The sequence below is a fragment of the Eublepharis macularius genome, chromosome 14 (genome assembly GCF_028583425.1).
Source record: "Eublepharis macularius isolate TG4126 chromosome 14, MPM_Emac_v1.0, whole genome shotgun sequence".
Taxonomy (NCBI): domain Eukaryota; kingdom Metazoa; phylum Chordata; class Lepidosauria; order Squamata; family Eublepharidae; genus Eublepharis; species Eublepharis macularius.
The window spans coordinates 40644708-40672513 of NC_072803.1; the positions used below are offsets into that span (position 1 = coordinate 40644708).

The following is a 27806-nucleotide window of genomic DNA, read 5'->3' on the forward strand; positions in this document are numbered from 1 at the left end:
ATCATCTTATCAGAGCAGCGATATATCGCTGGCAAAGCTCTATTCTTGCCTCCTTTTCTGTTTCCCCCAAGTTCCTGTTTCTCTGCCATGGGATAAAAAGAGAATCTAAAACTCGATATTAAAATCTTTATTTTTGATACCCAGATATTTAACCCCCTATACAATATTCCCACCTATGCGAAAGCAAAAAGAATAAAAAGGAAACTTCTGCCTGTGCACCTTCAAACCAGCAATTCGTTGATCCTGTGGGGGACTTAATTTTTTTAATTTTTACAAAATAGGAAAGGGGGGAGGAAGGATGGAATTAAAGGGAGGGGGGATGGAAAGGAGGGGAGAGGTAGTGGCTGGATAGATGAGAGCAGCCAGTCACAATGCAATGGGCTGGCAGGGGGCGGGGATTTTTTTTTTAAGTTGAGGTATAAGCACTCCCAGGAAAGCTGCATAGTGGCTGGAGTGAATGGCAGCAAATCAGGGGCAGATGGTCATGAAAAAAATGCTGCAGTATGGAAACAGAACCGGAGAAATTGGCCAGCGCAGAAGGGGTTAATGTCTGGATCACCCCTCCCAACCAGCTGAATTCCAGACTGGCTGGCAATCACTTGGATTTGCATAAGGCTTAAATCCCAAGGATTGGTACAGAGTTCTGAAGGATAGGTGGGATGTTGGGGATGACTGCCAAACCATCGCCCAAAATACTAGAACTTGAGGGCAGCTGATGGAAGTTGACATGCAACAGATTCTGGATGGACGAAAGGAAGAACGTTTTCACACAACTGATAATTAACTTGTGGAACTTACTACAATATATCCAGTGATGGCCTCGGGGGTGGGCAGTCATCGCTGGTTTCCTCTACACTTTTTATAATTAACAGCTAGAAATCTGGAAGCATGCAAAATGCGTTTTTCTGAGACTTGTCTGTGTTTTTGGCCAGTATTGCAGGCGCACTTTTAGGCATGTTTAATGAGAAGCCCCAGCGAGTTTAAGGGCATTTACAGACAAGCATGAGCAGTGATGCTCGTGTATCCAGTAACAAGCCCGCTCGGGTTCAACGGGATCCCTTCCAGAGTGTAGGATTGTGATGTATTGTCGAAGGCTTTCACGGCCGGAGAACGATGGTTGTTGTGGGTTTTCCGGGCTGTATTGCCGTGGTCTTGGCATTGTAGTTCCTGACGTTTCGCCAGCAGCTGTGGCTGGCAAAGATGCCAGCCACAGCTGCTGGCGAAACGTCAGGAACTACAATGCCAAGACCACGGCAATACAGCTCGGAAAACCCACAACAACCATTGTAGGATTGTGCTTCACACGCCTAGGGCTATCTAAACCACTGCGGCCCTCAATCTTAAGCACACTTACCTGGGAGTAAGCAAGCACCTCTGATGTGTGAGGTTCGCTACTGAGCAAGATTCGGGTTCGGTGGCCCCTTAAAGAGCGACTACTGGACCCGAATCGTGCTCTTCTCCTAGAGGCCAACACCCACATGACACTACTTAGGGTTGCCAGTTCTGGTTTGGGAAATTCCAGGAGATCTGGGGGTGACGAATCTGCCGTTACGAGAGGAAAAGCGGAGGCTTCAACGTTCCCCGGCAGGAATCCTGAGGGGAGGAGCTGATGCCGCTGGCCGGGCTGAGGGAGCGAAGGCAGGACAAGCTCTTCGCTTCGGAAGGGAGCGGGTGACTCAGCACCAGCAGCCGGCGCGCCGGAGTCGCCTCCTTCGCCGGTTCCGTTTCCGTCTTTGCTGCGGACTGAGAAGCAAAGCAAGATGGCGACGACGCTCTCGGTTCTCCAGGCCTTGGATTTCGCGGGCGGATTCAGTTTCCACAACTGCGCCCGGTGAGGAGGCTGGGGGACGGGCGGGGAGGCGGAGGGGTCGCACTCACCAGGCAGGGCCGGAAAGCGGGACCAGGCGGCCGGCGCGGGAAAAGAGGGGCGGGAAGCCAAGCGGCCGGCGCGCCGTGACTCAGGCGGTGCTGTGGCCTACGGAGGGGGAGTAGCACTCGTGCGCCCTTCAGTCTCCTTTATTTATGCGGCGTTAATGTATTGCACCCACAGCAGCTTACGAGGCAGGGAACCGAGGCTTCCCTCTCCTTTCTTCCCCGCAAAGCTGCCTCAGTCTTCGTGGTGGGAGGGATGTTGTCTTGCAGCAGTTTCTTACGGGGGGTGGGGGCGTTGTTTGGCTTTTTTCGGGGCGTATGAGGGTTGCCAACCTTCAGGTAGGGGTTGGAGATCTGGACTTAAAATTCATCTCCAGTCTACAGTGATCAGTAAACCCTGGAGAAGAAGGCAGCTTTGGAGGATGGACTGCATGGTATTATACACTGCTGAGGTCCTGTCCTTCCCTAGGTTCCATTCCTAAAATCTCCAGGAATGTCCCAACTCAGAGTTGGCAACCCTCAGCTGGGATGCCTGTGCAAGAGTTTTAAAGGGTGGGTGGGGGGACTCTGGTGAACAGCAGGATTCTGGTAGTGCCCACCCCCACTCATACCTCCTTTCCTAATTTCTTTCTTTCTCAGGAAAGGTGAGGATTGGAAAATGTAAAAGGGTTGGTTAGCTTGAGCTGGATGAATGGATGAACACCAAAGGGAACAGCATCTTCAGTTTGTTTCCTCAGTTCAGCTTACATTGGGGGAAGATATTGGGATACAAGGAAATGCTCTCTAAAAGTTTATTCACACATGCCATATTGGTGCAATTTGGCCTAGTCACTCAAAATCGACTGTGGAGGCTGTTGGATAGCCCAACATGTGTGTGCTTATACTGTCTTGGTGATGTGGAGAAGGAGTTATTGAGGATATACAATAAGTGTAGATATGATGGGAAGAACTCTTTTGTTCTTTCAGTTGTCTCTTCTAGTGGTGGTGGCAAAGCTAGTATCTTCTTATGCTTTCTTTGGAAAAGTTTTGTAATAATTTTTTCACTCTTATGTTGCAGGAATGCTCAGCTAGAAGCAGAGTGTTCCAAGAAGGGTCTCCGGCTTCCTTCAGCCCGCAAGACAGGAACAACCATTGCTGGGGTTGTGTTTAAGGTGAGACTTCAGCTGTTAGTCTGATGGAGTTTAAGTGCCCTGCCTTTTTCAGTGCCGTTCCTTCTCAGTTTTTAAGAAAGCTCTTCATTTCTATAGGATGGTGTTGTGCTTGGAGCAGATACAAGAGCCACTGAAGGGATGGTTGTTGCTGATAAGAACTGTTCAAAAATCCACTTTATCTCTCCAAACATCTAGTAAGTGTGTGTGTTTTCTAGACCGTATCTACAGACTTTCTGGGAGTATTATGTGTATGGAAAGCTATAGTCTCTTCTCTTCTGAGAAGAGATTATAGTTCCTTTAAAATGGCAACCTGGTAAATCTGTATCATTTAGAGTATTTAAAACAATACTGCTGCCTTACAAAATTGTTCAATGTGGTTATAGCTGCTGTGGAGCTGGGACTGCTGCAGACACTGAAATGACAACCCAACTGATCTCTTCCAACATGGAACTCCACTTGCTTTCAACTGGAAGGCTTCCAAGAGTGGTTACCGCCAACCGGATGCTAAAACAGATGCTCTTCAGGTGACTGCCCTTTGCATGGACTGTGTGATGCAGAGTACCTGCACAATGGCAGTTCTTGTCTTCATTCAGTAAATATAGTATAGTGAGAGATGAAGTTAAGCAGGTTGAGTGGTGTGCACCTAACAGTGAAATCAGTGGGCTTAGACTGGAGTAACTGGCCGTTTCCACGCAGCTTACCTTATTCTGCAAAATAGCGAAATCTTGCACAAAATCTCGCAAGAAGACGCTGTTATTGCGCGAGAAGACGCGATAACAGCGTCTTCTTGCGAGATTTTGTGCAAGATTTCGCTATTTTGCAGAATAAAGTAAGCCGTGTGGAAACGGTCACTGTTTAGGATTTCACTGTCAATGATGTTTTGAGTAGTTGTACATGCAGAAGTCCCCAGGGGCATTTTTAAAAAATGATTCTTTTGAATTTGGAACCAATTCCTAGAGTTGTCATGATATCATACTTTTTTTTTTCTTACCCAGGTATCAAGGTTATATAGGTGCTGCCCTGGTTCTAGGTGGGGTTGATGTCACTGGGCCCCACCTCTACAGCATCTATCCCCATGGATCTACAGACAAATTGCCTTATGTCACAATGGGTAAGCAATGCTCTTTTATATCTTAGAATGTGGCAATCACACTGCGTACTAGTGGAAATCCACAGCATTTCATAGGCATTTCCTTATTGCCACATTTTTTCTATAACTAGTTGAATAGAACCTGAAAGTAAAACCATTGTCATTTGATCTGCTTTTTTGAGTTCTGATAATCATTTTATTTCTGGATAAATTCTGATTCAGTGAAAGAAATCCTGCTTCCCTGGACTTGGTGAAAAAATTGGTTTCTAGAATGTAGCTTAAATGCTGAATGACAAACTTTTGCTGATTCATATCCCAAGTTAACAATTCAAGCTTTTGACGAAGAAGGAAAAAAGGATACATAAAGGATAATAAATGTCACCAGACCCTTTGGGGAAATAACGCTGGAATGGGTACTTCAGATTTTAAAAATCTGCCCCAGGGCTGACTTATTGACTGAAAGATACAAAAATAAGTTAGCTTGCTGGTGGGTCTCCTTGGGACTTCTGCTTGTCTGTTTTGTTACTTGTTACAAAAATACCTGGATAAAAGTCTTAAAAGTTATCTGGATGAAAGTTATTTGTGAGAATAGTTTTTTCTGTCAGTGAATTTGAAGGAGAAAGCTTTACACTTATTATTTCTTCTTGATACTCTTGCAGTACTTTACAGATAGGTGATAATATGAATATTATACTAGTTGAGCTCTGTCTTACCAATTTGAGATCACTCTAATCTCAGCTGCAGTTTGCTCTTAAGGTGTTCTTTCCAATATGTATGGATATAACAACTATGTATAGCAGAGCCAAAGTGTGTTGCTGAAGTTAGCAATAATTGTAAGGAAGGATGCGCTCAATCATAAGACTATTTCTGCTATAAACAAAAAATTCTTGTTAGTCATGTAAGAGATATGGATAACTTGTGGACTTTTTGATGCTCTTTCATACACATGCTAACAGTGGGGAGTTGCAGGTATATGTAAGCAGGTTTATATAAAGTGTTTAGATAGATTGGAGAGAAAAGCCTTTTTAGGCCAATAGATGGTGCCATGGTACTCCACAATATAGTGAATTATTTACTCTGTGCATAAAATTTATTTTTAAAAAAGTTACAGGATTTATGATGTAATATTCCATCTAAGCTCTTGTATGAATTAACATAAAGGATGAAATTGGCTTAATATTTATAAATGTGCCTTGAACTTCTAAATTATTAAATAACTAAACCATAAATCACCTTGCTGCGAGTATACATAGTGATTGATTAGTGAACTGAAACTATAGAATTCTTCCCCTCTGCTTTATAACAGGCATTTTTGGATGCTGTTTATTTGATATTCTAAAGAATGGCTATAGTGTGAATATTGTTTACTGAAATCAGTGAAAGGTTTTTAATGTGAATGTCTATCAAGGAAGAATAATCTAGTTTCGATTTCTCTGGACAGAGAGGGGCATGTAAGATATCCTCTTGAATGCTACTGTTTTGGCTTCTTAGTAGTCCTGGATATGCTGACTGATACCTGATATTCCAAAATATTAACATATGCTTGAAATCCTGTCTTTGGTGGGTCACTGGAAAGGTATTTACTGTCATATACATTCTGTTGAATGTCCAAAATGGCTTGTCTGTTAATTACTATTATTACTCTCTCCTAAGGAGCTCAGAGCATCAGACATCCCCCTCATAACAACTGGTGACTAGCCCTGTTGAATAGAGGTTCAAACAGATCTTCCCAGTCTAAATTTTACAGTATAGCTACTGTACTGATTTGATTTTCAAAGCACTTAGCCATTGTAGTGGAGGTGTAGTTGCTTATATGGTTGATGACTGATGACGTGTTAAGTTCCACATATGGAACAAAATCGCCGTAATTTTTTAAAATAATAGTGATTCCCCAATATATTTCTGTACATAATTTTAATTTTTTCCTCCTATGTTCCTTTTGTTACAAGCTACATATTATGAAAAATCGGCATAAAGTAGAGAGACCTGTATATAATTGCTCACAGTAGGCAAAGGAAATGGAAATCCAGCATCTTGTGTCTGAACACAGAGCAGTGTCCTCCCTCTGAAGGAGTTTAAAACATACTCAGTGCTTACTCAGGAGTGAAAACATCAAATTAAAGTGTTTATGCTGACAAAGGACAAATGTGGATTTCAGCAAACGATGCAAGATTGTCTGATTGCTGGCTTGTCTAGAAAAGCTTCTGGCCATGGCTATATAATGAAATGCGTGCATAAAATTAAAGCACTTGAAGTCTGCAGTTCAGACCTGGGAAGCAGCAAGATGCATTCTGGTGGTCTCTAGTGGCTGAGCCTGATCTCTTGGCACCAGTGTTGTTTCATATTCATAAATCAGCTCTCTATGCATTGGCAATGTCTGTCTGCAGCACAAGCGATGCCACCAAGAGACCAGGCCTCTCAGCCAGGAACCAGAGTGAAAAATGATACCGATCGATGGGTCTGTAGAGAGCACTGGATTTCTACCTAGGATGAACAGCAAATTGAATAACAATGAGCATTTGTGAATAAGTGCCCTGTCAGGCACTGCTGACACTGATGGATTAAAGAAATCTAAATGTTACTCTCTTCACACTGCACGCATATTCTCCAGCCTGGCAGGCAGAGGAAGCAGTGGCAACAGACAGGTCCATGGGTACTGAAGATGTGCAGTGTTTTTTTTTGTTTTGCTAAAAAGAAAACAGATGTAGTTCTCCAGGGATGTGAATCTGGACTGTATCCATCTTGAAAACATAGTTCAAAAACTCTGCACCCCCATGGTCTGTTGATAAAAACAGCATTTCAGATGCATGTAGAGTGATTTCTAGGATGTTTTAAATTTAATTACAGGTTGGCACTTGTGTGCCCTCTAGCCGATCCAGTGCATGCATATACAACAAGCACCACATGAGCAGAAAGTATCCTAGTCAGTGTCTAGGCAAACATATGCACCTGCAGAGCTCATACACACAAACGGGCTTCTACATGCTGAGGATTCACAACACTGAAAAGAGCAGGGCAGCTGCTGAGCTACTCATTGGGCTTTGTTTTTGGAAAGGGACACAGGAGCTGTACTACTGCCCATGCTGAGCTTGTTGTATGATTGTCTAGTTCAGGCTGCTCAGAATGTAATGTAATTATAAATTCTGTGTTAGCCAAACTACATGTTGTGTTGTTAGCAGTCAGATAAATGCCAGATCAGTGCTACATTTGTTTGCCAAAAAAGTAAAACATAAAAGGAAAAGAGGATGGGGTTTTGCAGAAAGAGCCTGGCTTCTGATGAACTTTATGTGAGAAAACAGTCTGCAAGGGCTGCAGGGAAAATAACACTTCCTGTGCCCCAGGGAATGTTTGAGGTGGAAGATAAATGTCCCCCCTCCCCAAACTCTGTTCCCTGTTTATACTTTTATGGTAGATGTTAAATGATTGAGATGTAATCAAAAAGACTTTGAAGAGAGCATGCATTGGAGTGACCAGGCACAGGTGGCAGTTAACCTCCCTCCCAGTAGCATTATTTGATCCCCCCCACCATATCAGTATTTAGGTGTTCTACTTTGCTTGAGTAGAGTATGTGAAGAGGACAAAACCTGGCTTACCCCATTTGTCAGGCAGGGCCTCTGCTGACTGACCCCCCCCCGCCCCATGTACACATGCATCCTTACAATATCTGCAGTCCTTCACCCCCATCATAACGGCAATCCCTTTCCTAGCGAATGAGTGCAGTAGTTGCCACCCACTCTGTCATGTCAACTCCTGTCATCTTCAACATTTCTAGTCAAGGCTCAATCATGCCTTGAAGATGGCAACCCTATCTCCTCTTCCCTCCATAAATGTATTTTAGTGGGCAGCAGTGCTTGCCTCATAAAGGGTATCCAGGACACACTTTCATTTTGACTTCTTGTGGTTTAGGGCAGTTTCTTTTGTTTGCTGTTTTGGCTTGTTTACACATTCTGTGAATATTGTGTCAGCCCCTTAGAAAGTATTCCTTTTTTTTAAAAAAAGTTTTTTTTAAAATGGAGCCATATGTGGCGCTGAGGCTGAAATGAATAGCCATTGCCTGGCGTATAAGAGGATGCTTTGAGAACCCCACTGCTTATAAATGTGATGTATTTGGTACTGTAAAGGTAATGATCCTCAACCGCAGCAATATTCCATAACAGGAGTATCTGTCACATTCACTGGGATTACCATGTTCATTGATTTGTGTCTGTAAATCTGCTGCTTCTACCCTTTAAACTTGATCTATAATTGGACCTCCTTAAATGGTTCAGATAAAGTAGTCTGTATTTTCTCAGCAGTGTCACTGTCAGCTTCTCCCTTTTCATTATACATTCAGTAGACTTGATAAAATCAGCAGGATGCCTCATTTGAAACTGTTTAATCGCTGCCTTTTTCTTTTGCTAAACCATTGAGGTGGTCAAGCGATGTACACAAATCATTTTAAATGGAAAGTATGGCTTTCTGGGTGACCCAGCTAAATAGATAGCAGTATGCAAAACAAGTTAAAAAGTAATAAATGCCAAAAAATCTCCTAATTGGCATAAAAAATTGTAGGTAACTTTGTTCAATCTCCAAAAGTGCAGTGGCCTGAAATACAGTCTGAGCTGCAGAGAGACATGATGATGTCTCTATGCAAAGAAGATTCTCTTCTGAACAAAGCAGGTTTAAAAATACAAATGGTGCTCAGCTGCTTCTTAAAGTCCACTTGTAGGATGTGTTTGTGATGCCTGTGATTCAGTTTGGGTGAAAAGAGGCTCTGGCAGATAATCTGACATGTATGAGGTGTGAATAAATCCTTGCATTTTTCACATCTGTCACTTTTGTCTGCTTTACTGTTTAGAGCAGAAAGTAAGAACAATCCCAGAAATGAACGTAATGCAATAATCTATTTTAGTGTAGATGAAGAGAATAAATAACCGGGAGACAATAGCCAGCAGCTTTCTTAGTATTGCTAGCACATCTTCTGTACCACGATGAATACCCTGATCTAATTCATTAAAAACCTGCTCCTTCCCATCTGCAAAATATATTTAAACTTCTAGCCTACGTCATCCTCAAAGCCTTTGACTGGACAGTAGTAGTATCATACAATGATATATTAAGAAATAACTATTCTTTTTTTTTAATAAAGGAGGGGACTTCTAAGAACTAATATATGCCTGGTGAGATCTTTTAACGGTCCTGTATTTCAGAACAGACAACAACTCCTGGTTCATTAGTACCATCATAGTTTCCTTTTTAAAGTCCCTTCAGTTTCAAAAACGGCATGGCTACGGAGGGTGCTTTGGTTCAAGGAACACAAAAGTCCCACCACCCACTCCTGGCATGTTCATGTTGGTTTCTGACCAGATCTCTTTTACTTGATTATTCTGTTGCTAAGAATTTTGAAAATGCAAGTGGGATCTAAGGGTCAAATATTCAAGCAGTTGTTTCACAGTTAGGTGGTTACAAATGCAGGTGAGAGGGTGCCAGTTGAAATAAGTGATGCTTTAAACAAGCAGCATTCAAATGGTCAGTAGCAAAATGAAGGTTGGCATTTTTAAAAATCCAGTTTTTATGGCATGTGGAACATAGTTTTGAATTGTGATTACTTTTTATTTAAAGGAAAAATGCATTTAGATACCATTGCAGTAAAACTAAAATAAATGGCTTCTCTGCTGATTTCAGGTTCAGGCGCTTTGGCAGCTATGGCAGTTTTTGAAGACAATTTCAAGCCGGACATGGAGGTAAAAGCTTCCCCCCTTTCAGCTTTGTGGAACTCCTGCTACCATTTCTTTGCATAATTGTGACAGCAGTGTAATGTATGTAGTTCTGAGAAGGATGTGGTGCTTAGTTTTAAAGCAAGGCCAAGCATCTGTCTTGATCTTTTCAGTGATCTGTTGCTGTGTTTTCAGCTATGGAAATAGAAGGGAAGCAGTCTGTTGGGGAAGGCATTTCTGTTCTTTAGCCTTTGTGTGTCTTGCTTATAATCGTATCTCTGTTAAGCTTATGTATTGTATATCTGTTAAGCCTGTGGGGTTTTTTTTCTGAACAGTGTTCGTTGTTAATAAAATAATAAAGAGTAACATAAGATTGAGATGGCAAGTTGACATAGGTGGATGGGGTGGTTTATAATACAGTCGGCACTTCTGTAGGATATGGGTTGATCCATTAGAGCAGGGGCCTTACAGTGTTTCCTCACACTAAGAATTTTATGACATATAGAACCCCCTTGTGTTAGTAACTTTGGTTTTTCCAAGAAAAACTAATTTGGCTACCGATATTTTCAACTATGTATGTTTGGACATTTGATTCTTCCCTGTTTGTAGTTTGTGGTGTTTTAGCAATTTAAATTTTTGTCAAATAGCTAAGGACCTTGAGTAAAGGATTCGATCTATAAGGACTCCCTATGTTAACACAACTAGGAGAGCCCAGAGAAATCTTTGAAGACTATACATTGGCTAACAGAATTCAGAGCTGTTTTAACTTAATTTTTTAACATTGTTAATTTGTACTTTATTCATAAAGATATGAGTATGCAAAGGAATACAAAACTAGATCTCTCTTTCCACCCCATATCACTGCCACAAATTACTAATTGTACCAAGTTAATGGCGTATATCCTACCACTCCAGTGAGCCAAGTTTGTAGTCGTCTTCCAACCGAAATGGTTCTTTCTCCATCAGAAGAGACAATTAGGCTAGAGAAACTTTCTCCAGCCTAAAGTGGGATACTGACTTTTAGGTTTTCACTTCTTTATAACTAAGTGATCCTTGTGTGTACCCTTATGAAGCGGTTTGAACTTATTCTAGTGTTAAGTGTACTCTTAGTAATAGACCAGAATCTGCCCTTCAAAGAGGGACACTGTCTCTGAAGTCAGCAAGAGCTCCTATTTTATCCAGAGACTAGAAACAAATAGCCCAGTCTGACACACTGGACTTCAAAAGCAATCTGGAAGTAATGAAGTTTGGTATTATGTTGGAGATGAGCCCTGCTAGTGATTGCATTTGTGGACTCTTGAGCACAACAGAATATGTTCTGTTTTTGACAATAAGCCATTAAGACTATATTTCCATGCAAATTTTGTCTTGGTGAATTAGATCTTAACAACAGTTGTCATAATCTCAATAAGGATCTTTTCAGACTATATCCTAATCAGTCACCCCTAAACCCTTTAATCCTTCAACAAAGGTAAACAAGACAAGTCCATTGTGTTAATAACCTAGGAGTGAATAACTTGTTCTGGATAGGGGGATAGGGCTTCACATGTATTGCGAAAAGGAGGGGATAACCAAGACAAAATGCAACTGTGGCATTCATCAGGGCAGAAGAATGAAATAAAGAGGGATTGTTCCATTTGTCCCAGCTACCATGAGTGGCCCCAGCATCAGCACTTGTGCTTTCTATGTTCAGACTTGCACCTTACCCTGTCTTTAGGCTGTGCTTGGTTGCATACGCTGCCACAAATATTTTGGAAGAGCCTTCTACCTACTTGTGTATGTAACTGAGGAAGTCTAAGGCAAGATTTGTCCCTGGTTTTTTTTGTCCCATTCCTTTTCTTTTGTCTTTCAGCCAGGGAGACCCTCTCCCATGTTAGACAAAGGATATAGTTGGATAACTGAGTTTTTAAAATATACATCTGCTGCAACTGGTGTAAAATGGGATGGCCTAGAACCCCCCCCCCTAGAATTAAAAACTGTATGTGTGAGGGGGTGGAATACTAGTACCATTTTAGGAAAAATTATATGTCTGTGGCTTTTGTATTTTCCAGCTTTAAATTTAAGGGGAAACCGTTTTGTCTTTAATTTGAAGGGGGAAACTGACTTCTCCTTTTCTGTATTAAACAGTCTGGAATATCTTTTAGCTGAGTGTTCTCTAGTGTGACTCTTCCAAGACTTAGTCACATAAAAAGCATGAAATGTCTGTTTTTTGGAAGGGCTGAATAATATTTAGCAAATCTCTAGGTACCAATGTATGGAATTTGTCAACTGCTGTTGTGGTGGAAAGATCTTTAAAATTCTCTGGACTCCTGTCATTAAAATGGGTAGAAAATTAGTGGGTTTCTTTTTTCCTGTTAAGTTGAATGCTGCTTCTTTTTGCACTAATTGTCAGAATATCTTGATAGAGCTCTGAAAGGGTAGTGGTATACTGCAAGACCATCACATCACAGAGAAATGATTCAAAGGCAAACTGTCCTGCACCCTCTGGTATCAACTTGCAAATTAGCATCTGGAATCTAATTAAACGAGCTTAATGAAAGTAGCAGCTGAATACTGCTGGAAAAGACAATCAGCCTTTCCCCCCTCTGATATATATTCTGTACTACTGAAGCTGTTCACCAAAAGCATCGTGTGAGTGCAGTTAAAGGAATTAGCATTTATTTGAAGGCTAGGAACTGTTTTTTCATTCTGTTATGCTTTTGGCATGCGCCGGCGTCCCTAGAGAGCCGTGCCACAACACATAGTGCACAATATTTATAAATCAGTGACAGGCAATAATAGCAACTTGAAAAATTTCTTTTGCTGGAATTTCAAGTTGAGAGCTGCCAAAAGCTGAGAGGATCAAACCTGCTCTGGCAGCTGCTGTGCCCTACAGTGAGAATAGCAGACTTTGAAGACATTCAACTTAAAGAAATGAAGACTGCAGGCTTAGCCAATTTTTGCAGGTTTCTCAAGCCCTGGCTTTCTGCCGTTTGAAGATGAGTTGTTCAAGCTTCTACCACTGCCCGAGGCAGCATCACACCAGCAGGGCCTATTTTTCCTCCTCCTAGACTTAGTGTGCCTTGAGTTTTTGGGTAGCACATGCATTGTCAGTGCCAAGCATGACAGCCCTTTCACGGGCTGCAGTGCAGAGAGACAATCTCTATCCAACCTCCTCCAGGTAGATAGATGCTGGCCTCTAGAGGAGCTGTTATAGATTGCCAAGATGGCAACAGCTTTTGCCCTAAAGCTCTATAGGTGCCTCAAAACAGGATGCCAAACATCCGACTGCTGTTAGGCAGGTATAGTTGCTCATGTGCACCCCTGTGGACTTGTCTCAAGAAATGTAAGTGAGAGAGCAGCATGCCTAGCGATGGAATTCTTGGAGCAAAGCCATCTTCTGCTTTCAGTGAAGTTTGTTACTTGTTACAAGGCAGAGAAGATCTTACGTGCTAAGGGACTTGCCATGTTTTTCATTTCTTGCACCAGACCAATGTCTAAGATTTGATAATGGTTCCAAAAAATTCATTTCAGTTTGCAGAAGTGGAGAGTCTGTCAAATACCCCTGCCTAACAGCACTCTTTGCTTGTACTCCAGGGAAGTGTGGTGTCATGACATCAGCCGTCATTACTCCAGCCCCCATGGTCATCTCAGTCCTTTGGCTGCTTATTTAAACAAAGATTCACAAGGTGGCTTACAAGAGTGAAAAGTATCAGCAAATAATTCCAGTACAATTAATGGTAAATGGCTGCAGCATCAGATCCATGGCCATATTAAAGCCAGTTGCTTTAAACACCCTGAACAGGCAAAACAGAAAGCAGTTACTAATACAATAAGCAGTTACAGAATAAAAAACAGAGTGCAGTAGCATACAGTCAGAACGAAGAATTCAGACTCAGCCTGCAAAAATAGAAATGGCTTCACATGGTACCAAAAGCATAACAAAACTTAGCCACAGGCAAAATGTGGCAAGGAGAGAATGTGCACTGTGGCAAAGAAGGCTCTGCTTCTGGAAGTGAAGGTTTACGGAGCAGAGCTTTCAAGGAAGTTCTCAACAGCTGGTTGTTCTGAGCAATCTGCATACCCCATAGACCTGGAAACCAAGGGGGCGGGAATGTGGGTAGATGGAGATGGGTGACAGCCATTATAGCTGCTGTCTGGAAATGCTTATTTTCTCTAAGACCTGGAATATGTGGCAGACTTCTTGCTAGCAAGGTAAGAAGTTGGGCTTGTAGGAGCAAACAGGAAGGAGGCGAAGGTGGCAACAGAAGGCAGAGTGCAGCAGCCAATGGGAAGATGCGGGGCTAACCATTGAGAAAGCAGGTTTTGGCCCTTGCCCACCCCCTGAGCAGAGGGCCATCTTTTTGTGATCTGATTTTTGTAAAGTTCCTGTGGACCTGGAGTGGGAATTTTATTGCCTCTGAGCAGTGCTGTTTCCCATCATTCTGAGGTTAGCTGTGCATTAATTTTTCATATAAATACTTCTTAGAATGCATAGTTTAGTAATGCCTATTATTAGAAAGATTAGAACATTCCGACTGGGCCTAGAACTGCATTCAGATGCATTGACCAGATGCAATGCTGTTAATGACCCTGGAAAAAGGAGCCCTTACACAGAAGTTTTTGGATTGCTCTACCAAGGGTGACCTGCCTGGCCCTGTGATTGTGTTCCTTCCAGCAGTCAGTGGAAATTTGGTTGTTCAGAGGAGCATTGGGATTGGGTGGAAGTTAGTTAATTATTCTTTAGGCCTGCTGCTCATGGGGAAGTCTTGTTAATATCTTTCTGATGGTGTGTTGTTGGTTTCTTCTTCATAAATAGTTTTGTCTGATCTCGATCCAAAGGAGTTAGCCATGTTAGTCTGTAGTTGCAAAATAGTAAAGAGTCCAGTAGCACCTTTAAGACTAACCAACTTATTTGTAGCATAAGCTTTTGAGAACTACAGCTCTCTTTGTCAGAGGCATCTGACAAAGAGAGCTGTGATTCTCGAAAGTTTATGCTACAAATAAGTTGGTTAGTCTTAAAGGTGCTACTGGACTCTTTACTATTTGTCTGATCTAGTTTTTGTTAGCTGTTTGGGTTTTAAGATAGAAAGGCAGGATACAATAAATAGTTTGCAAAGTTTGGAGCATTAGAAGAGAGAAATAAGGCTGAGGCCGAGGTGGTAAGGAGCGTGACATTGTGCTGAGCATTAAAGCCCTGGATATTCAGCTTCTCTGCTCTAAGCTATCCCTTATTGCAGGAGCTAAAACTTACTTTAAAAAAAAGTATTTAGTGCTGGATTCATTCCCATGTAGCCAAGCAGATCAGATCACAGCTCTCAGACAGATCATGGCTCTCCAAGATTCCAGACAGAGAGTAGTCTTCTCTGCTCTTTTGGCCCTGAAATCCTTTTAGCTGGAGACACCAAGGATTCAACTTGGAACTTTTGCATGGAGCTATAACCCTTCTCTCAAAATGTATTCTTCTCACACAGGCAGGCAGTAGTGCGAATGCGTTGTGCAGTTATAGGTACTCTTGCCAGGGTGGAATAATTAGCGGCATAGCAGAACTCAGATCTTTGTCCTTGGTCTTTTGTCCAGTGATGTGGGTTTTCTGGAATGATATGAACTGGAAAAATTCCAATGCCACAATAAAGCACAAAGAGATTTATGTTTATTTTGACTTCTGTTTCATAAACAAAATGTAAAACAAGTTTAGCTTAAATGTTCAAACAAATTCAAAGCTTTAGGTGGAAATTATTTCTACTGGCAATGTATTTGTAAAAATGTAAAAACTGTATAGCATGTACCCCCCTCAAGTTGTTTAAATTTAAGAGAAAGAGCTGAAGGCACTGAAAAGCATGCAATCCTAAACAGAGTTGCACCCTTTTAAGTCCATTAGGAGTGTATTGTAATGTTAACACGCCCAAAGAACTGTGTGTGATATGCCATGTATTTCATGGTGGCACCTCCTCACTTGGATTACTTGTTAGTTCCACGTCACATTGGTGATTTACAATATTCCTTCCACCTTGTGAGAGGAGACACAGGAATAGGAATTTTAGATTTGGTTTTAATTTGACCTGCAGCCATTTATTTATTTAATGTCATTTATAGTCCGCCTTTCTCACTGAGACTCAAGGTGGATTAGACAGTGTGAGATTAGTACAGTCAGGAGAATTTGTACCTTGATTTTAAAAATGTGCAATATTATACATATTTTTGCTTTTATCTGCCTTCCCTTGCTGTCCAGTTTACAAATCTGTAAGACATACAACTATTATTTTCAATTTCTAGGGATAATTATCTTAAATACATTAATTACAACTTTGAAATTCCCAAGCTTGCCTAATAGTATATTGGCAGGGGCACCTATTCATTGCAGTTAATTTTATGAAACACTGAATCTTTAGAAATGGGAGGAAACACTGGGCATTTTTCCACCTCACATCTCTATTGCCTAAGGGTTCTGTGATCAGGTCTCATACAAGATAGTCTGAAAGGGACAGTCTTCTCCCTCCCCTTGTTAGCAAGAGGCTGCAATAGGATTCAGCGCGTGGCAGCTAGAAGGAACAGGTCAAGTGCTGTATTGAACATTTGGGGACATGTGAAATATCTAGTGGGTGTGTGTTCACTGTGGATGTGAAAGTGATGCTTATTTGAGTTTGTTTCAGGAAACAAAAAATGTAACTGTAGTTGGTCAAGTATATGTTTAATTGCCAACAATAGGAGAGTCGCTGTGGTGTGCTAATTTTTTTTTCACACTGCCCAAACTTTAATCTTGATCAGGCACAGCAGCCTCATCAGTCTCATTTAGGCTGCTTGTATGACTGACTGACGCTCAGGAGTGGTGACATGCTGCATATGAATGCCGGCTTCATTAGTGGGGCTGATCAAAATGCCCATGTCTCTGCCACAGGGGCTCAGGTGTGGGTGTCTTCTGGCTAATCCCCCCAGCTGACACTCTGAGTTTTAATGACTCCGTAGCTAGGTGGCCGCTTGCTGGGAGGTTTGCCAGCAGACAATGGAGATCAAGGGAGACCATCAGCATTAAGTTGGAGAGCTGCCTAGGTAACTTGCATCCCCTTTGGCAGAACGCAGAGCTTAAGCAAATGCCTTAAAAAATTAGACTCCTTTGCAGAATGAGTACCCAGTGTTTGTGTATCTGTGATATGGCTTTGAATTAGCAAGGCAACTCTGTCCTTTAGTATAGACGCTCATGTTCCCATTGCATGGCCTGTACTGCGGTCATCTTTCTTAGGCGCATTCTGACTGGGACATGACTGCTTATGTTTCTCCAAGTAGAAGTGATTTCCCCTGTAGGTCTCTTTTAAATTCTTGACATGGTTTGGGATATTAATTTGGCTTCCCTCCATTAGTGGGATTGATCTAAATCTATCTTCATGCCAAAATGCTAAGAATTTCTATAACTATAGAATTAATGATAAAATGCTTTGAATAACTTAGAACTTCTAACGGCTAGCGGTCTTTTTTCTGCTATGTTCTCTATAAGGAAATTGCTTATGGAGTTGTCTTAAGGGTGTGATTTCTGATCTATCTTTGGCAAGCCAAACGAGTCATTCTATATAATATGAAAGAATATAGAACCTGCCAAGATATTTTGACTATACATTTTAGTTCATCCATTGTATGGCTAAAAATGAGCACCTTTTGAACACCCTCCTAAACTTACATAAGTAAGCTAGTACTACTTAGATCTTCTGCATGATAATGTGGGCAGGTTTATTTGCAAGCCACTAATGCCTAGAGATCAGTTTTCACTCTTGGAAAAGATATGGAGGAAAGATAATTATTTTTGATGCATTTCTCAGGAGCAAATTGTTTCAATTTTCACTACAACAGGATGATGTGGTGGGGTTGCAGTGGGAAATTTTTTTTTCTCATTCAGGTATGTATAGTTTTTCTGCAAAAACAAGAGTTCTCTCTGGATCATGAATGTATTTTGTTTGTGAACAGCAAAGACTGATTCATACATCAGAGGATTAGAACAAGGAGATGCGCTTGAAGTACTGGAGGAGGTTGAAAAATGTTTTTCATGGACTTTGGGGAGAGATTTTACTGAAACTCTCTGCTATTATTTAACAATACAATGTATAGCAGGGGTCCCCCAACCTTTTTGAGCCTCAGGGCCCTTTGCAATTCTGACACAGGGTGGCAGAGCCAACCACAGAATGGGCGCCCCAGGAGACAGAGCCACGCATACAGAGGAAGCTCAAGTGTAGGGAAGAAGAGGGACAATTTTGCATTTTTAAAATTGTCCCTCTTCTTCCCTACACTTGAGCTTCCTCTGTATGTGTGGCTCTGTCTCCTGGGAAAGAAGAATGAGAGAGAATAAAATCAGCACTTTAGTGGCAGCTGCTGCTGAAACAACATTATTTTAATCTGCACAGCCACTCAGATCTCCAGTGGCCAATCAGAGCCCCAGCCGGCATCACCCACTTTCTAAAAACACTTGGTGGGTGCCAAGGTGCCCACAGGTGCCATGTTGGGGACCCCTAATGTATAGGCTCTTCCCCTCCCTTCACCCAAGACTGATTTTATTTTCTTTTGATAGGAAAATATGAACATCTACCCCTTAATACCCAACAGAGGGGTCACTGTTAGCAGCTTGTCCTTTGTTGCAACATGGTGTGCACATCTATAAACTGCCTGTTTCTCTTGGCTTGCTGTCCTTGCACTGTCACTGTAATCCAGCACATCACTGTAGCTGAGATGAGGACAGACTGTGAAGACTGGATTTAAGAAACGGGGGCTCTTACTGCAGATATATTCGTATGATAAGTTCGTCCATATCAAATCCAGATAACATCACAAAAGCACTAGTAATAAATTAAATATGTCTGTGAGTTGAAGTTTAGCTTGTAGTGATTTGAAAGCCCCAAGCAGCCTTCACATGTCCCCTTTGAGATACAAAGTTTTGGCCAGTGGAATGGCTCCTGCTGCTCCTGTGAGGGATGGTATCAGAGGAAGTGACATTACGGAATGGTGGTTCTAGAATCATACGTTTTGTACCTTGGCAGGTAACTCAGCATAAATTGTTAATGTAAATTCAGGTTAGTAGGGAAGATTTTTTTTTAACTAAAAAAGATAAACTGCTGATTAATTCAGTATAGAACTCAATTACAAATTGAAAGGGCCACTGCGGGACTCCCAAACCCTAAAGACAACAGATGTTGAATTGATACTCTGGCATCTTTTACGCTGGTATGAAATATTAACATGGTTTATTATACTTGTGGTGCAGGAAGTGAGAAAGGGAAGGCCAAGCTTAGAGGCATATGTACTGATGGATTGTGAAAATAGCATAGGTTCAGGCAGCTGCGATGCAAGGCTTTAAGATACAAACATTTTACTGATAATGAAAAGAACAAAGCTTTTTCGTTAACAAAATTCTTCTATTTCATAGAATATCCATAAATATCAGCAAATTCCGCAGCTTCTTTTACAGAACGTCTTGAAAATTTAGATATCAGACACTTTGAAGGCTCGCTAGGTCAAAATGTATTTTGAAGATGAGCATCCATAGATGTCGCAGCACAAGCATGTGTGGTCATGGTGCCATGTTGTGTGACTGGATCCTTCATGATGGTAGATCTTATTGCTTGACTTTTAAAATTCAAATCTGTTGCTCTACACGGTTTTCCAGAAAGGGAGCTTTCGACAGAAGTCTCTAATACTTGTACAGTTTGCTCTTCTGTCCACAAAAGCTTGTTGTCTCTTTCTAATGACCACACAGGTTCTTTTCATCCCTGAGCTTTGACAGATGGTCCTGAGTGGGTAGAGCACCTGCTTTCCCTACCTCTTACCAACTCTAAGCAAAGATGCACATGGCATTTGGTTCATAAGTAGGAATGTTTCATCCACCTAATTTTTTTCTGTGGCCACAAAATTAGGAACTTCAGCCATTTGATGCTTTTAATATCTTGTCTGCTACTGAAGGGCTTAACTGGAAGGCAGAAAGGAGAGCTGCAAGTGATGCAATTCTGTGATTGGGAGAGCCTGGTTGGGAGAGATTGGGAGAGCCTGGTTCTGCTGTTGTGACAAGGTTAATTCTTCATTGTAGCTCTAAAAGAAGGCAGCAAGCTGTGTAAATCTACACTGTGTGCTTGAGGATGTTCTGTCTAATTGCCTCTGGCTATATAGAACTGCATAGTTCAATGGAAGATAGATAGTATAGGAAGGAGCGAGTCTAACCAGTTAATATGATGCAGCAACCATCTTGAAAATATCTACTCACCTGGCACAGTAGCACAGGTTTCTATGGCTCTCTAAACCCTCTATTTTGCAATCAAATCTAAACAATGTCCTGTGAATTATGTAGTGTGGGGGATGTCTCTTTCTGAGATTTTTAAAATGTAAGTGGTACGGCACATTACCAGTTTTGGAGTGAATAGAGCAGAGTCAATACACATATCTTTCAAAGATCTGCATTCCCTCACCTGGCTCTAGAGTTTCCAGTCTCCAACTGGGGCTTGGAGTTTTCCTAGAATTTCAATTTATCTCAAGAGTACAGTGATCAGTTCCCCTGAACAAAATGGCAGTTTTGGAGGGTAGACTCTATGGCATCACATTCCCTCTGAACTCCCTTTCCCAGACACCACTTCCAGATGTCCAGGAATTTCCCAGCCAGAAACTGGCAACTCTGTCTGGTTCAAGAACAGCAGGAACCATGTAGGGTTCAAAATACTTTTAGTACAGAATGGCCTGTTCAGTGGAAGGAGGTTTGGCATATATGCAGTATTCTCATACTGATTTTCCAGTATTTCATACAGTATTCAGCAGGCTGCAGCCACAGAACTGTGTTGCTTGACCATTGTTTATGAAAAATGAATGAGAGAAATAGCATGTATACACACACTAAGCCTGGCCCAAATAAGGACAGTGCTGATAAGTCTTTCAGACAGTTTAACTGTTCCTGAGTGATCACTCAAAAGAGAAGTAGGAACAAAGCAAAAATCTTGCCACTTTTAATCAGTTTGAGGTTTGAGCTTCAAAGCTGTTTCTGAAATGCATTACATTCCCTTCCCACTGTACTGTAGGAAGTATTGAGCATTAGAATGAAAGGTGCTTTTGCTTGTATTTCCCTATTGATTCAAGAGATGGTGTTTGGTTCACAGGCACATGCCAGATGATATTGTTGACTTCCATACTTTCCTTTTTGGAATTTCTTCCCCAAAACTGGAGTAGGGGAGGCAGAAGAGATGGACCATGAAGCAGTCAAGCTCTTTTGATTTGGAGCTGCTGCCTGGGGTCAGCTCCCTTTCAGAGTATCCCAGTATTTTTAGCTTTGCTTCCTGTTATGTATTGATCTTGATGAAATTTCTCCCAGAAGACCAGTGTATCCACATTTCTACACAGTCGTGTCCACCAATTACTCTTTCATGGTCTAATTATCCTTCTGTAAGCCCTGGTATCCTTCATGCCTAGTCCCAAACTCCCAATACTTCTATATAGATTTTTTACTAGGGTACTGTCATCCCCTCAAGATACTCAAAGTAAATTTGTATATTTTACTTTTGGGGTACAATAAGGTGTTGAACAATATGGGGGTGTTCATTTGCACATATTAACACTGCAGTGAAGAATATGGGAAGAGATTGGATTTTTAGCAAGCTACTGCTGTTTACAAGCCAGCTGGATACTGCTTTCAGACATGTTAGATGCCCTTTTAGTATACTTATAATTGCTTCCAATGAAGTATAACAACTGTTAGTAGGGAAGAGCCAGTGTGTGTAGTGGTTGGAGAGTCAGACTAGGATTTGGAACACCCAGGTTAGAATCCCCACTCTGCCATGGAAGCTTGCTGGTGGTTGACCTCGGGCCAGTCAACATTCTCACCATGAATCTACATTACAGAATTGTGAGGGTGAAATGGAGGAGAATGATGTAAGCTGCTTTGAGTCCCCACTGGCGAGAGAGGCTAAGTATAAATGGAGTAAATAAAAATAGATGAAAATTGATTTTTAGCTTCCCACCATTTTAAATAGGATGGCAAACACCCACACTGTTTTGTCTGATACATCCAGAATTGCAAAATGGTTTTGTCTTGAAAACTTTTTAAGAAATCGTCGAACATTTGATACATCCTTGGCTAGCCTCTTCCCTTGCAGAATGCTTGACATTAAATTTGGGTGCTCTGTTCTCCCCCTGGTCTGCAAATCACTTAAGTGACTGGAGCGCTCTGGAAGGCTAATGTGGAAAAGTTCTCTACCAGGGGAGGGCTATTTGGGACTCTTGCCACTGCAGTTGGAGAGAGGTAATCTATCAGTTTTGGAGTGTCTACAAAATGCAATTCTCCAGATAACGGGTTTAAAGTAAAGATTTAATACCGTCTCTATCTACTATGATGTTGCTGTGACAGTTTAAAACTCGTTCTCTAAATCTCAGCAGACTTTATAGCCAGCAGTGGGCCAATATAGAGTTTAATGGCATTACAGCACATAAATCATCTTTTAAAGATGCTACCAGTAGCTCCAAAATTAAATGCAGACAATCTCCTCAGTTATAAATAATTTATCAAACACCATTTCGGATGAGCCTCCATGCCGAGTTATTTATTTTAGCCTTTACTGTTCAATTCCTCAGACGCATTTTGAAAGATCCATTACTGGTCAGTTTAATGAACTTGGGGTCTGCCATGCCCCCCTCCAGCAGTTTGGCACAGCTGTGGTGACCATTACATGGCTGGCCTGGACCTCTTTGTGCCTTTTACAAGTGCTGCCCATTTGTCATGTGGTGGTAAATGGAGGAGCACATTGGAGTCCTGGGACACATTGTGTGATGTAGCAATGGAGGAAGCCGAGCGGTCTATAAAGGGCTGCTTGTCACAGCTGACTTGTATTACAGTACATCACTCTTACTGTAATCTCATTTAAGGAGCATCCGTAGCCCCCAGAGGATGATATTCCCAGTTAGCTTGGGCTTTGCAACCATAAAGCAGGAAGTGCTCCTTTTATATACTCAGAACTTTTAGGGTTTTTTTTAAGATTAATTATTACACTGCGTCATTCATGCCACCGTCGTTAAGACTGTGACTGTCAGCACTTTCATTATTAGCCTCCCTTTTCTGACTCTAAAAAACTCACTTGGTGGAAGCTGGCATTCGGGGCTTGTATGCAGGACCAGGTTTTACTGAACAAGGTTTCTCAGTGCCATTATAACTGTCTTTTTGAGCAAAAGTAATACTGTAGCTACAAATGACTGTGTTTAACAGGAAGGTGGTGGTAAAGCAAGTTTTAAAAAATGTCTTATAGGCTTGATATAGCAGATCTTCCCTTGAAATTATTTTAATTATATGGGACCTTGATCAATTTGAAGTTTAGATTGTCAGTAACTTGAACAATTGCTGATATTGCAAGAAGTTGAGCAACTTTCTAAGAAAGGAAGAACGATATGGTTATTGCTCCAAATTGTTACACTTGTTTTTAGCTTAGTTGCAGATTTTGTATCTGTTTTGCTTGCTGTTCTACTAAATTATTTCTTAATCTTTCCTTGTGCTACTGCATTTAATAAAATTATTCTAGAATTAAGGAAGAGCCACATTGCGCTGACGTGCACCAGTCATTCACAGAGTGACCCCAGGCCAAAGCTTAATTTGAGTATGTTTTGAAAGATTTCCTCTTTTATTTGGCTGAAGGATGTCTGGCTGAGTGCAAACCTCTTGGTCCGTGTCCTAATTGAGCTGTGAGAATTTGGGGGCCTCCATAGGAAGCCCCTTGTCTGGAGGATTACTAGAGAGTGCTGAACATGTGCTGGGGAAAGGCGCAATTGCACTTTGGGGGCCTCTTCAGCGATACTCATGCAGCTGCTGCTTAAATCTGAGAACCCTTTGGGATTAGAATGAAAACACACCCTGCAATCCTTATTCTCCTGTGGCAAAGCCTGAGGCTGCGTCTGGAAGATTTATAGGAGATGGGAGGAGTTGCCGTTTGCCCTCAGGCTATTCGCTGAGATCTGTGCTGGAAGGAGCCTTGGCAAGGGCAGCTCTTTAGGGTTAGGTGATCTGAACTTGGATTGCTGTTCTGGAGGAGCAGAAGTGAACTTTGAGGAGCAAGGCTTAGGTAAGTGTTCAGCTGGAATGCAGAATTCTCCATGTAGGGGGGAGGCAAGCCAGATCTCAAGGATACTGGCACTTTCAATCAGATTTTTCTACTGAGCCATTTTAGCCAGTAATACAAAATTATTGCAAGGGGCTTTGGCGGTGGCAGACTGCAAAGTTCGCTTTAGTAAGAAACTTGTATGTCGTTTGTTATTGAAGGGGAGTTGCCATTTTATACATGTTGAATTGGTCACTAGTAAATATATTTTGCAGTTCAGCCTTCTGACACTGTTTAGAGATACTAAGGAAACCCAGCTGTGGCTTAGTTGTGCTTAGGAAATCGTATGAGCTGTGTGTGTGTCTGCAGTTCTACAGTGGTGATTTGTTATCAGCTGCCATGTTCCACAGACTCTTCCTAAAATACTAAAATCGTGATTTCAAAACATGCCTGTTTAGGCAAGAAATGCTTCTCTGCTTAATCGGATGAAGGGAGCTTTTACTCCCAAAACTCATACTCTGGAAATCTAGTTGATCTCTAAGGTGTTACTGGACCTGAATCTTGCTCTTCTCCGGAAAACTTACCGAAATACAAATTTCCTTTCTTTCATGGGTCTGTAGAGGGTGCTAATGTAATGGGAATCCCTTCCATTTCCTGCTTTTTACTGTAGAGGGTAGCACTTTATTTAAGGGCGTTCTTTGATGCACAGAATTGGTCACCAAATGAATTGGTTTTCTACTGGAAAATCATGTTAAAGGAATGATTTTGCAAGTTATTCAGGGGAGAGTGTGTTCTTGTATAATTTTTACAGTGCAAGCTGTGGTTGTATTGCCTATGTAATTTGAACATTTTGATGGAATTTTTTTTTTCAAGACAGAAGGCCTGTTGCAATTTGTGTGTGGTCCAATTTCTGTTAGTATTAGAAATTTAGGGGGTTTTGTTGGTGAAATAATCCTGCTTTTACCATATATCAGGAAATATCTGAAACAGGATTTTTTCCAATCACTGGAATCTTTATTAAAATCTGTATCTGAACAAAGAAGTCTTGGGGGTTGGGGATCTTGTAGATTTTTATTTTGTGTCCAAAATAAATAGAACTGTATGCAATTGCAAATGTGCAGAAGTTACCTTCAGAATCGTTTCCTCACAGAGGGCAGTGTACATTTGAAGTTCAGGCTTGCTGGAGTTGGCTGTGTTGAATGCCAACCAATGATGGTTTTGCCTAAAGAAAAGAAGGGGGAGGGGGAGTAACTTGACAGTGACTTTGTTCTTCAGTGCAAGGCACGACAAAAATGTATGGTTGAATTCAGATTTGAACCATTGTTGCTGTGGTTCTGCTGAGCTGCTCAAGCATCTAAGTGAGACAGTGTGGCAATGGAGATGTGCATGGGCATTATTGCAGGAATAGCATTTCCATCTCCCTCCCTCTCCCCTCCCTCCCTCCGAGTTGCTCCATTCAAACAGGCAGAGAAATAATTCAGTTGTTTCTATATAAGAGTCCCTCTGCCTTTCTTGCATTTGCCTTCTGTGATTAGCTGAAACTGAGAAATACTCAAGAATTTGCATGTGATGAACAGCCGAGCATAACTCCTTGGAAATGTGGGAGGATTGAGGCACTGATATTTTCTTGGAACTTTTCTTCCAGGAAGAAGCAGCCAAACAGCTCGTGAGAGATGCCATTGCAGCTGGGATATACAATGATCTGGGCTCAGGCAGTAATATTGATTTGTGTGTCATAAGCAAGAACAAGCTGGACTTCCTCCGCCCTTATGACATGCCAAACAAAAAGGGCGAACGGTGAGACTCTTGTAGAGGCATTGGTGACAGATTCTTCAAATGCCTTTAGATCAGAAGCTTAATGCATACCGGTGTGTGCATATCGCAGCTATAGACTGCAGATATTTGTAGCTGGAAGTACTTCAGAGAATGTTGTCCGGATTGGAGTTGATGGTACAAGCTGGTACTAGCTTAGATAATATGTTTGAAAACCAAATTAACAAAAGAATTGTTCCTGCAGCACTTGTCAATCTGAGAGGCCTGCTAGTTTCAAAAGCTGTATGAGTTCATTGTGATAAGAACAGAGGGCTTTGAGAGGCATTTAAAAGGGTGCAACAGAGCCAACGTTTCCTGGAGAACAGCTAGCTGCCTGTGCCAGTTAAAATGGTCTGGATTGAAGAAGTGGCTCTTTTTGTGCGGGAAGCAAATGTTTCCTGTTGCTAGAAACTTGCTGTAGTAAGGTCCAACATTAAGTCAGTAGCATCAACAGGAGTGTAAGATTTGCACCTTCCTTAGCTCAGGAAGAGCTATTTCACATTTGTTTAGTATTAGGGAGATGGTACACAGTAACAGTGTTGTGTAATAAAAACGGGTTGTGTTGAGAAGCCCTGGATCTCCAGTGAGAGAAGTCATAACAGTTCCCATTATGTTATTGCACACAAAGTGGCTCCCATTTTTTAAAAAAATTCCAACTGTGATTTTTACATAAATTGTCCTGGCTCTAGAACATGCCAGATAATAAATGCCATTTCCCTCTCCCTGGTTGGAAACCCATAGGGATTTATAACTGCAGGGTCTGAGTTTTGCAGTCTGTACTTTCATCCCATGTGGAAGACACAGTTGAGTAACCATGGAACCTGCTATTAAAAGTGAGATAAGAAAGGTTTTCTGTAAATAATACTGTGTTCTTATCCTTAGGCCGTGCTTAGCTCTTCTGGATAAGGCCAACTGAGGTTTACTTTGTGTTCATAGCCTCCCACAGTAAAACGGGCACTCAAGTCTGCTATGCCATCATGAAAAAGCCCTTCCTGTACTGTCTTTATCTTTAAGGTGTCAGTGAGCTTCTGTATACTCAAGTTTCACCTTTGTTACACACCTCAAAGAAAATCACCTCCCACAGCCCAGAGCAGTTTACATTTCCCCTCCTCCACTGTATCATCACAACCACACCTTTGAGGTAGGTTAGGCTTGAAAGACGGGCCCAATGTCATCCATTGGGCTTCCATGGCACAGTGGGGATTCAAACCTTCAGTCTCCCAGACTCTAGTCTGACACACTAACCAGTATGCTATGTACACAGTAACATTATTGCTACAAAGGCAGGTTACAGTCAAACTAGATAGAACTTGCATTAACATGCCAGGTACGTAATTCCAAATGTGGCCCTGTGCATATCAATAGACCTTGAGAATGGACCAGGCACAGGCAATAATTTTTCTACAGACCTGGGGGCATCCCCTGGTTTGCATAGACATACACTGAAAGGAGGGGGGGGTTACAAGAACACCCGCCCCCCCAAACCAGAGCAGCACTGTCTCCACACCTACAGACAATGTCCAGCATGATTGCCGATGGCAGTGAGGACAAAGGAGCTAGATGAGCAATACTTGGCAGCAGCCAAGGAGAGCTGTGGAGCTGCTGCTGCTTTTCCTTTCCCAAATTCCCATTGCTATATAGCACAGAAGAGAGGCAAGGGTGGTGGGCTACAGAAAGGCAAAAGAAAAAGGGGGGTGGGGAAGGTAGGCACTGACCCTCTGCTCTCCATCCCCACTTCCTCCTCGCTTCTAGCTGGGAAATGGCTAGGGAAGCTGGGCTTTGGGTTGCTACTGCTCTCTTTCCATTCCCCCCACCCCCAACCAGTTGCTGATTATATCCAGTGTGACTCAAGCATCTCCTGTTCCTACTTTACTCAGAAGTCACTGGAGTTTTTCTAAATAACTTTACCCAATGGTTCTTTCTTCCAACAGGCAAGGGAGATACAAGTGTGAGAGAGGAACCACAGGAATTCTCACTGAAAAAGTTACTCTGCTGGATCTTGAAGTGATGGATGAAACAGTGCAAATAATGGATACATCCTGATTTATTGAAAACTTTCCAGTCCTTGGAGTGGACTAGGTGTATTGTTTTTATATTGAAACACCTTTCTGTAAGCTGCATAATTTGAAATTAATAAACACCAGTGGAACTGTTGACTGAGTGATTTACT

At 41.8% G+C, this 27806-nt stretch overlaps 1 protein-coding gene across 1 annotated transcript; it reads left to right on the plus strand.

Moving 5' to 3' along the window:
- The first annotated feature begins 1649 nt into the window (after window positions 1-1649).
- On the plus strand, window positions 1650-27790 carry PSMB7 (proteasome 20S subunit beta 7). The gene is made up of 8 exons (XM_054998529.1): window positions 1650-1831; window positions 2930-3023; window positions 3120-3217; window positions 3407-3547; window positions 4019-4134; window positions 9778-9836; window positions 25470-25621; window positions 27568-27790. The coding sequence occupies exons 1-8, from the start codon at window positions 1761-1763 to the stop codon at window positions 27677-27679; spliced, it is 843 nt and encodes a 280-aa protein (XP_054854504.1). The 5' UTR covers window positions 1650-1760; the 3' UTR covers window positions 27680-27790.
- Window positions 27791-27806: the final 16 nt, after the last annotated feature.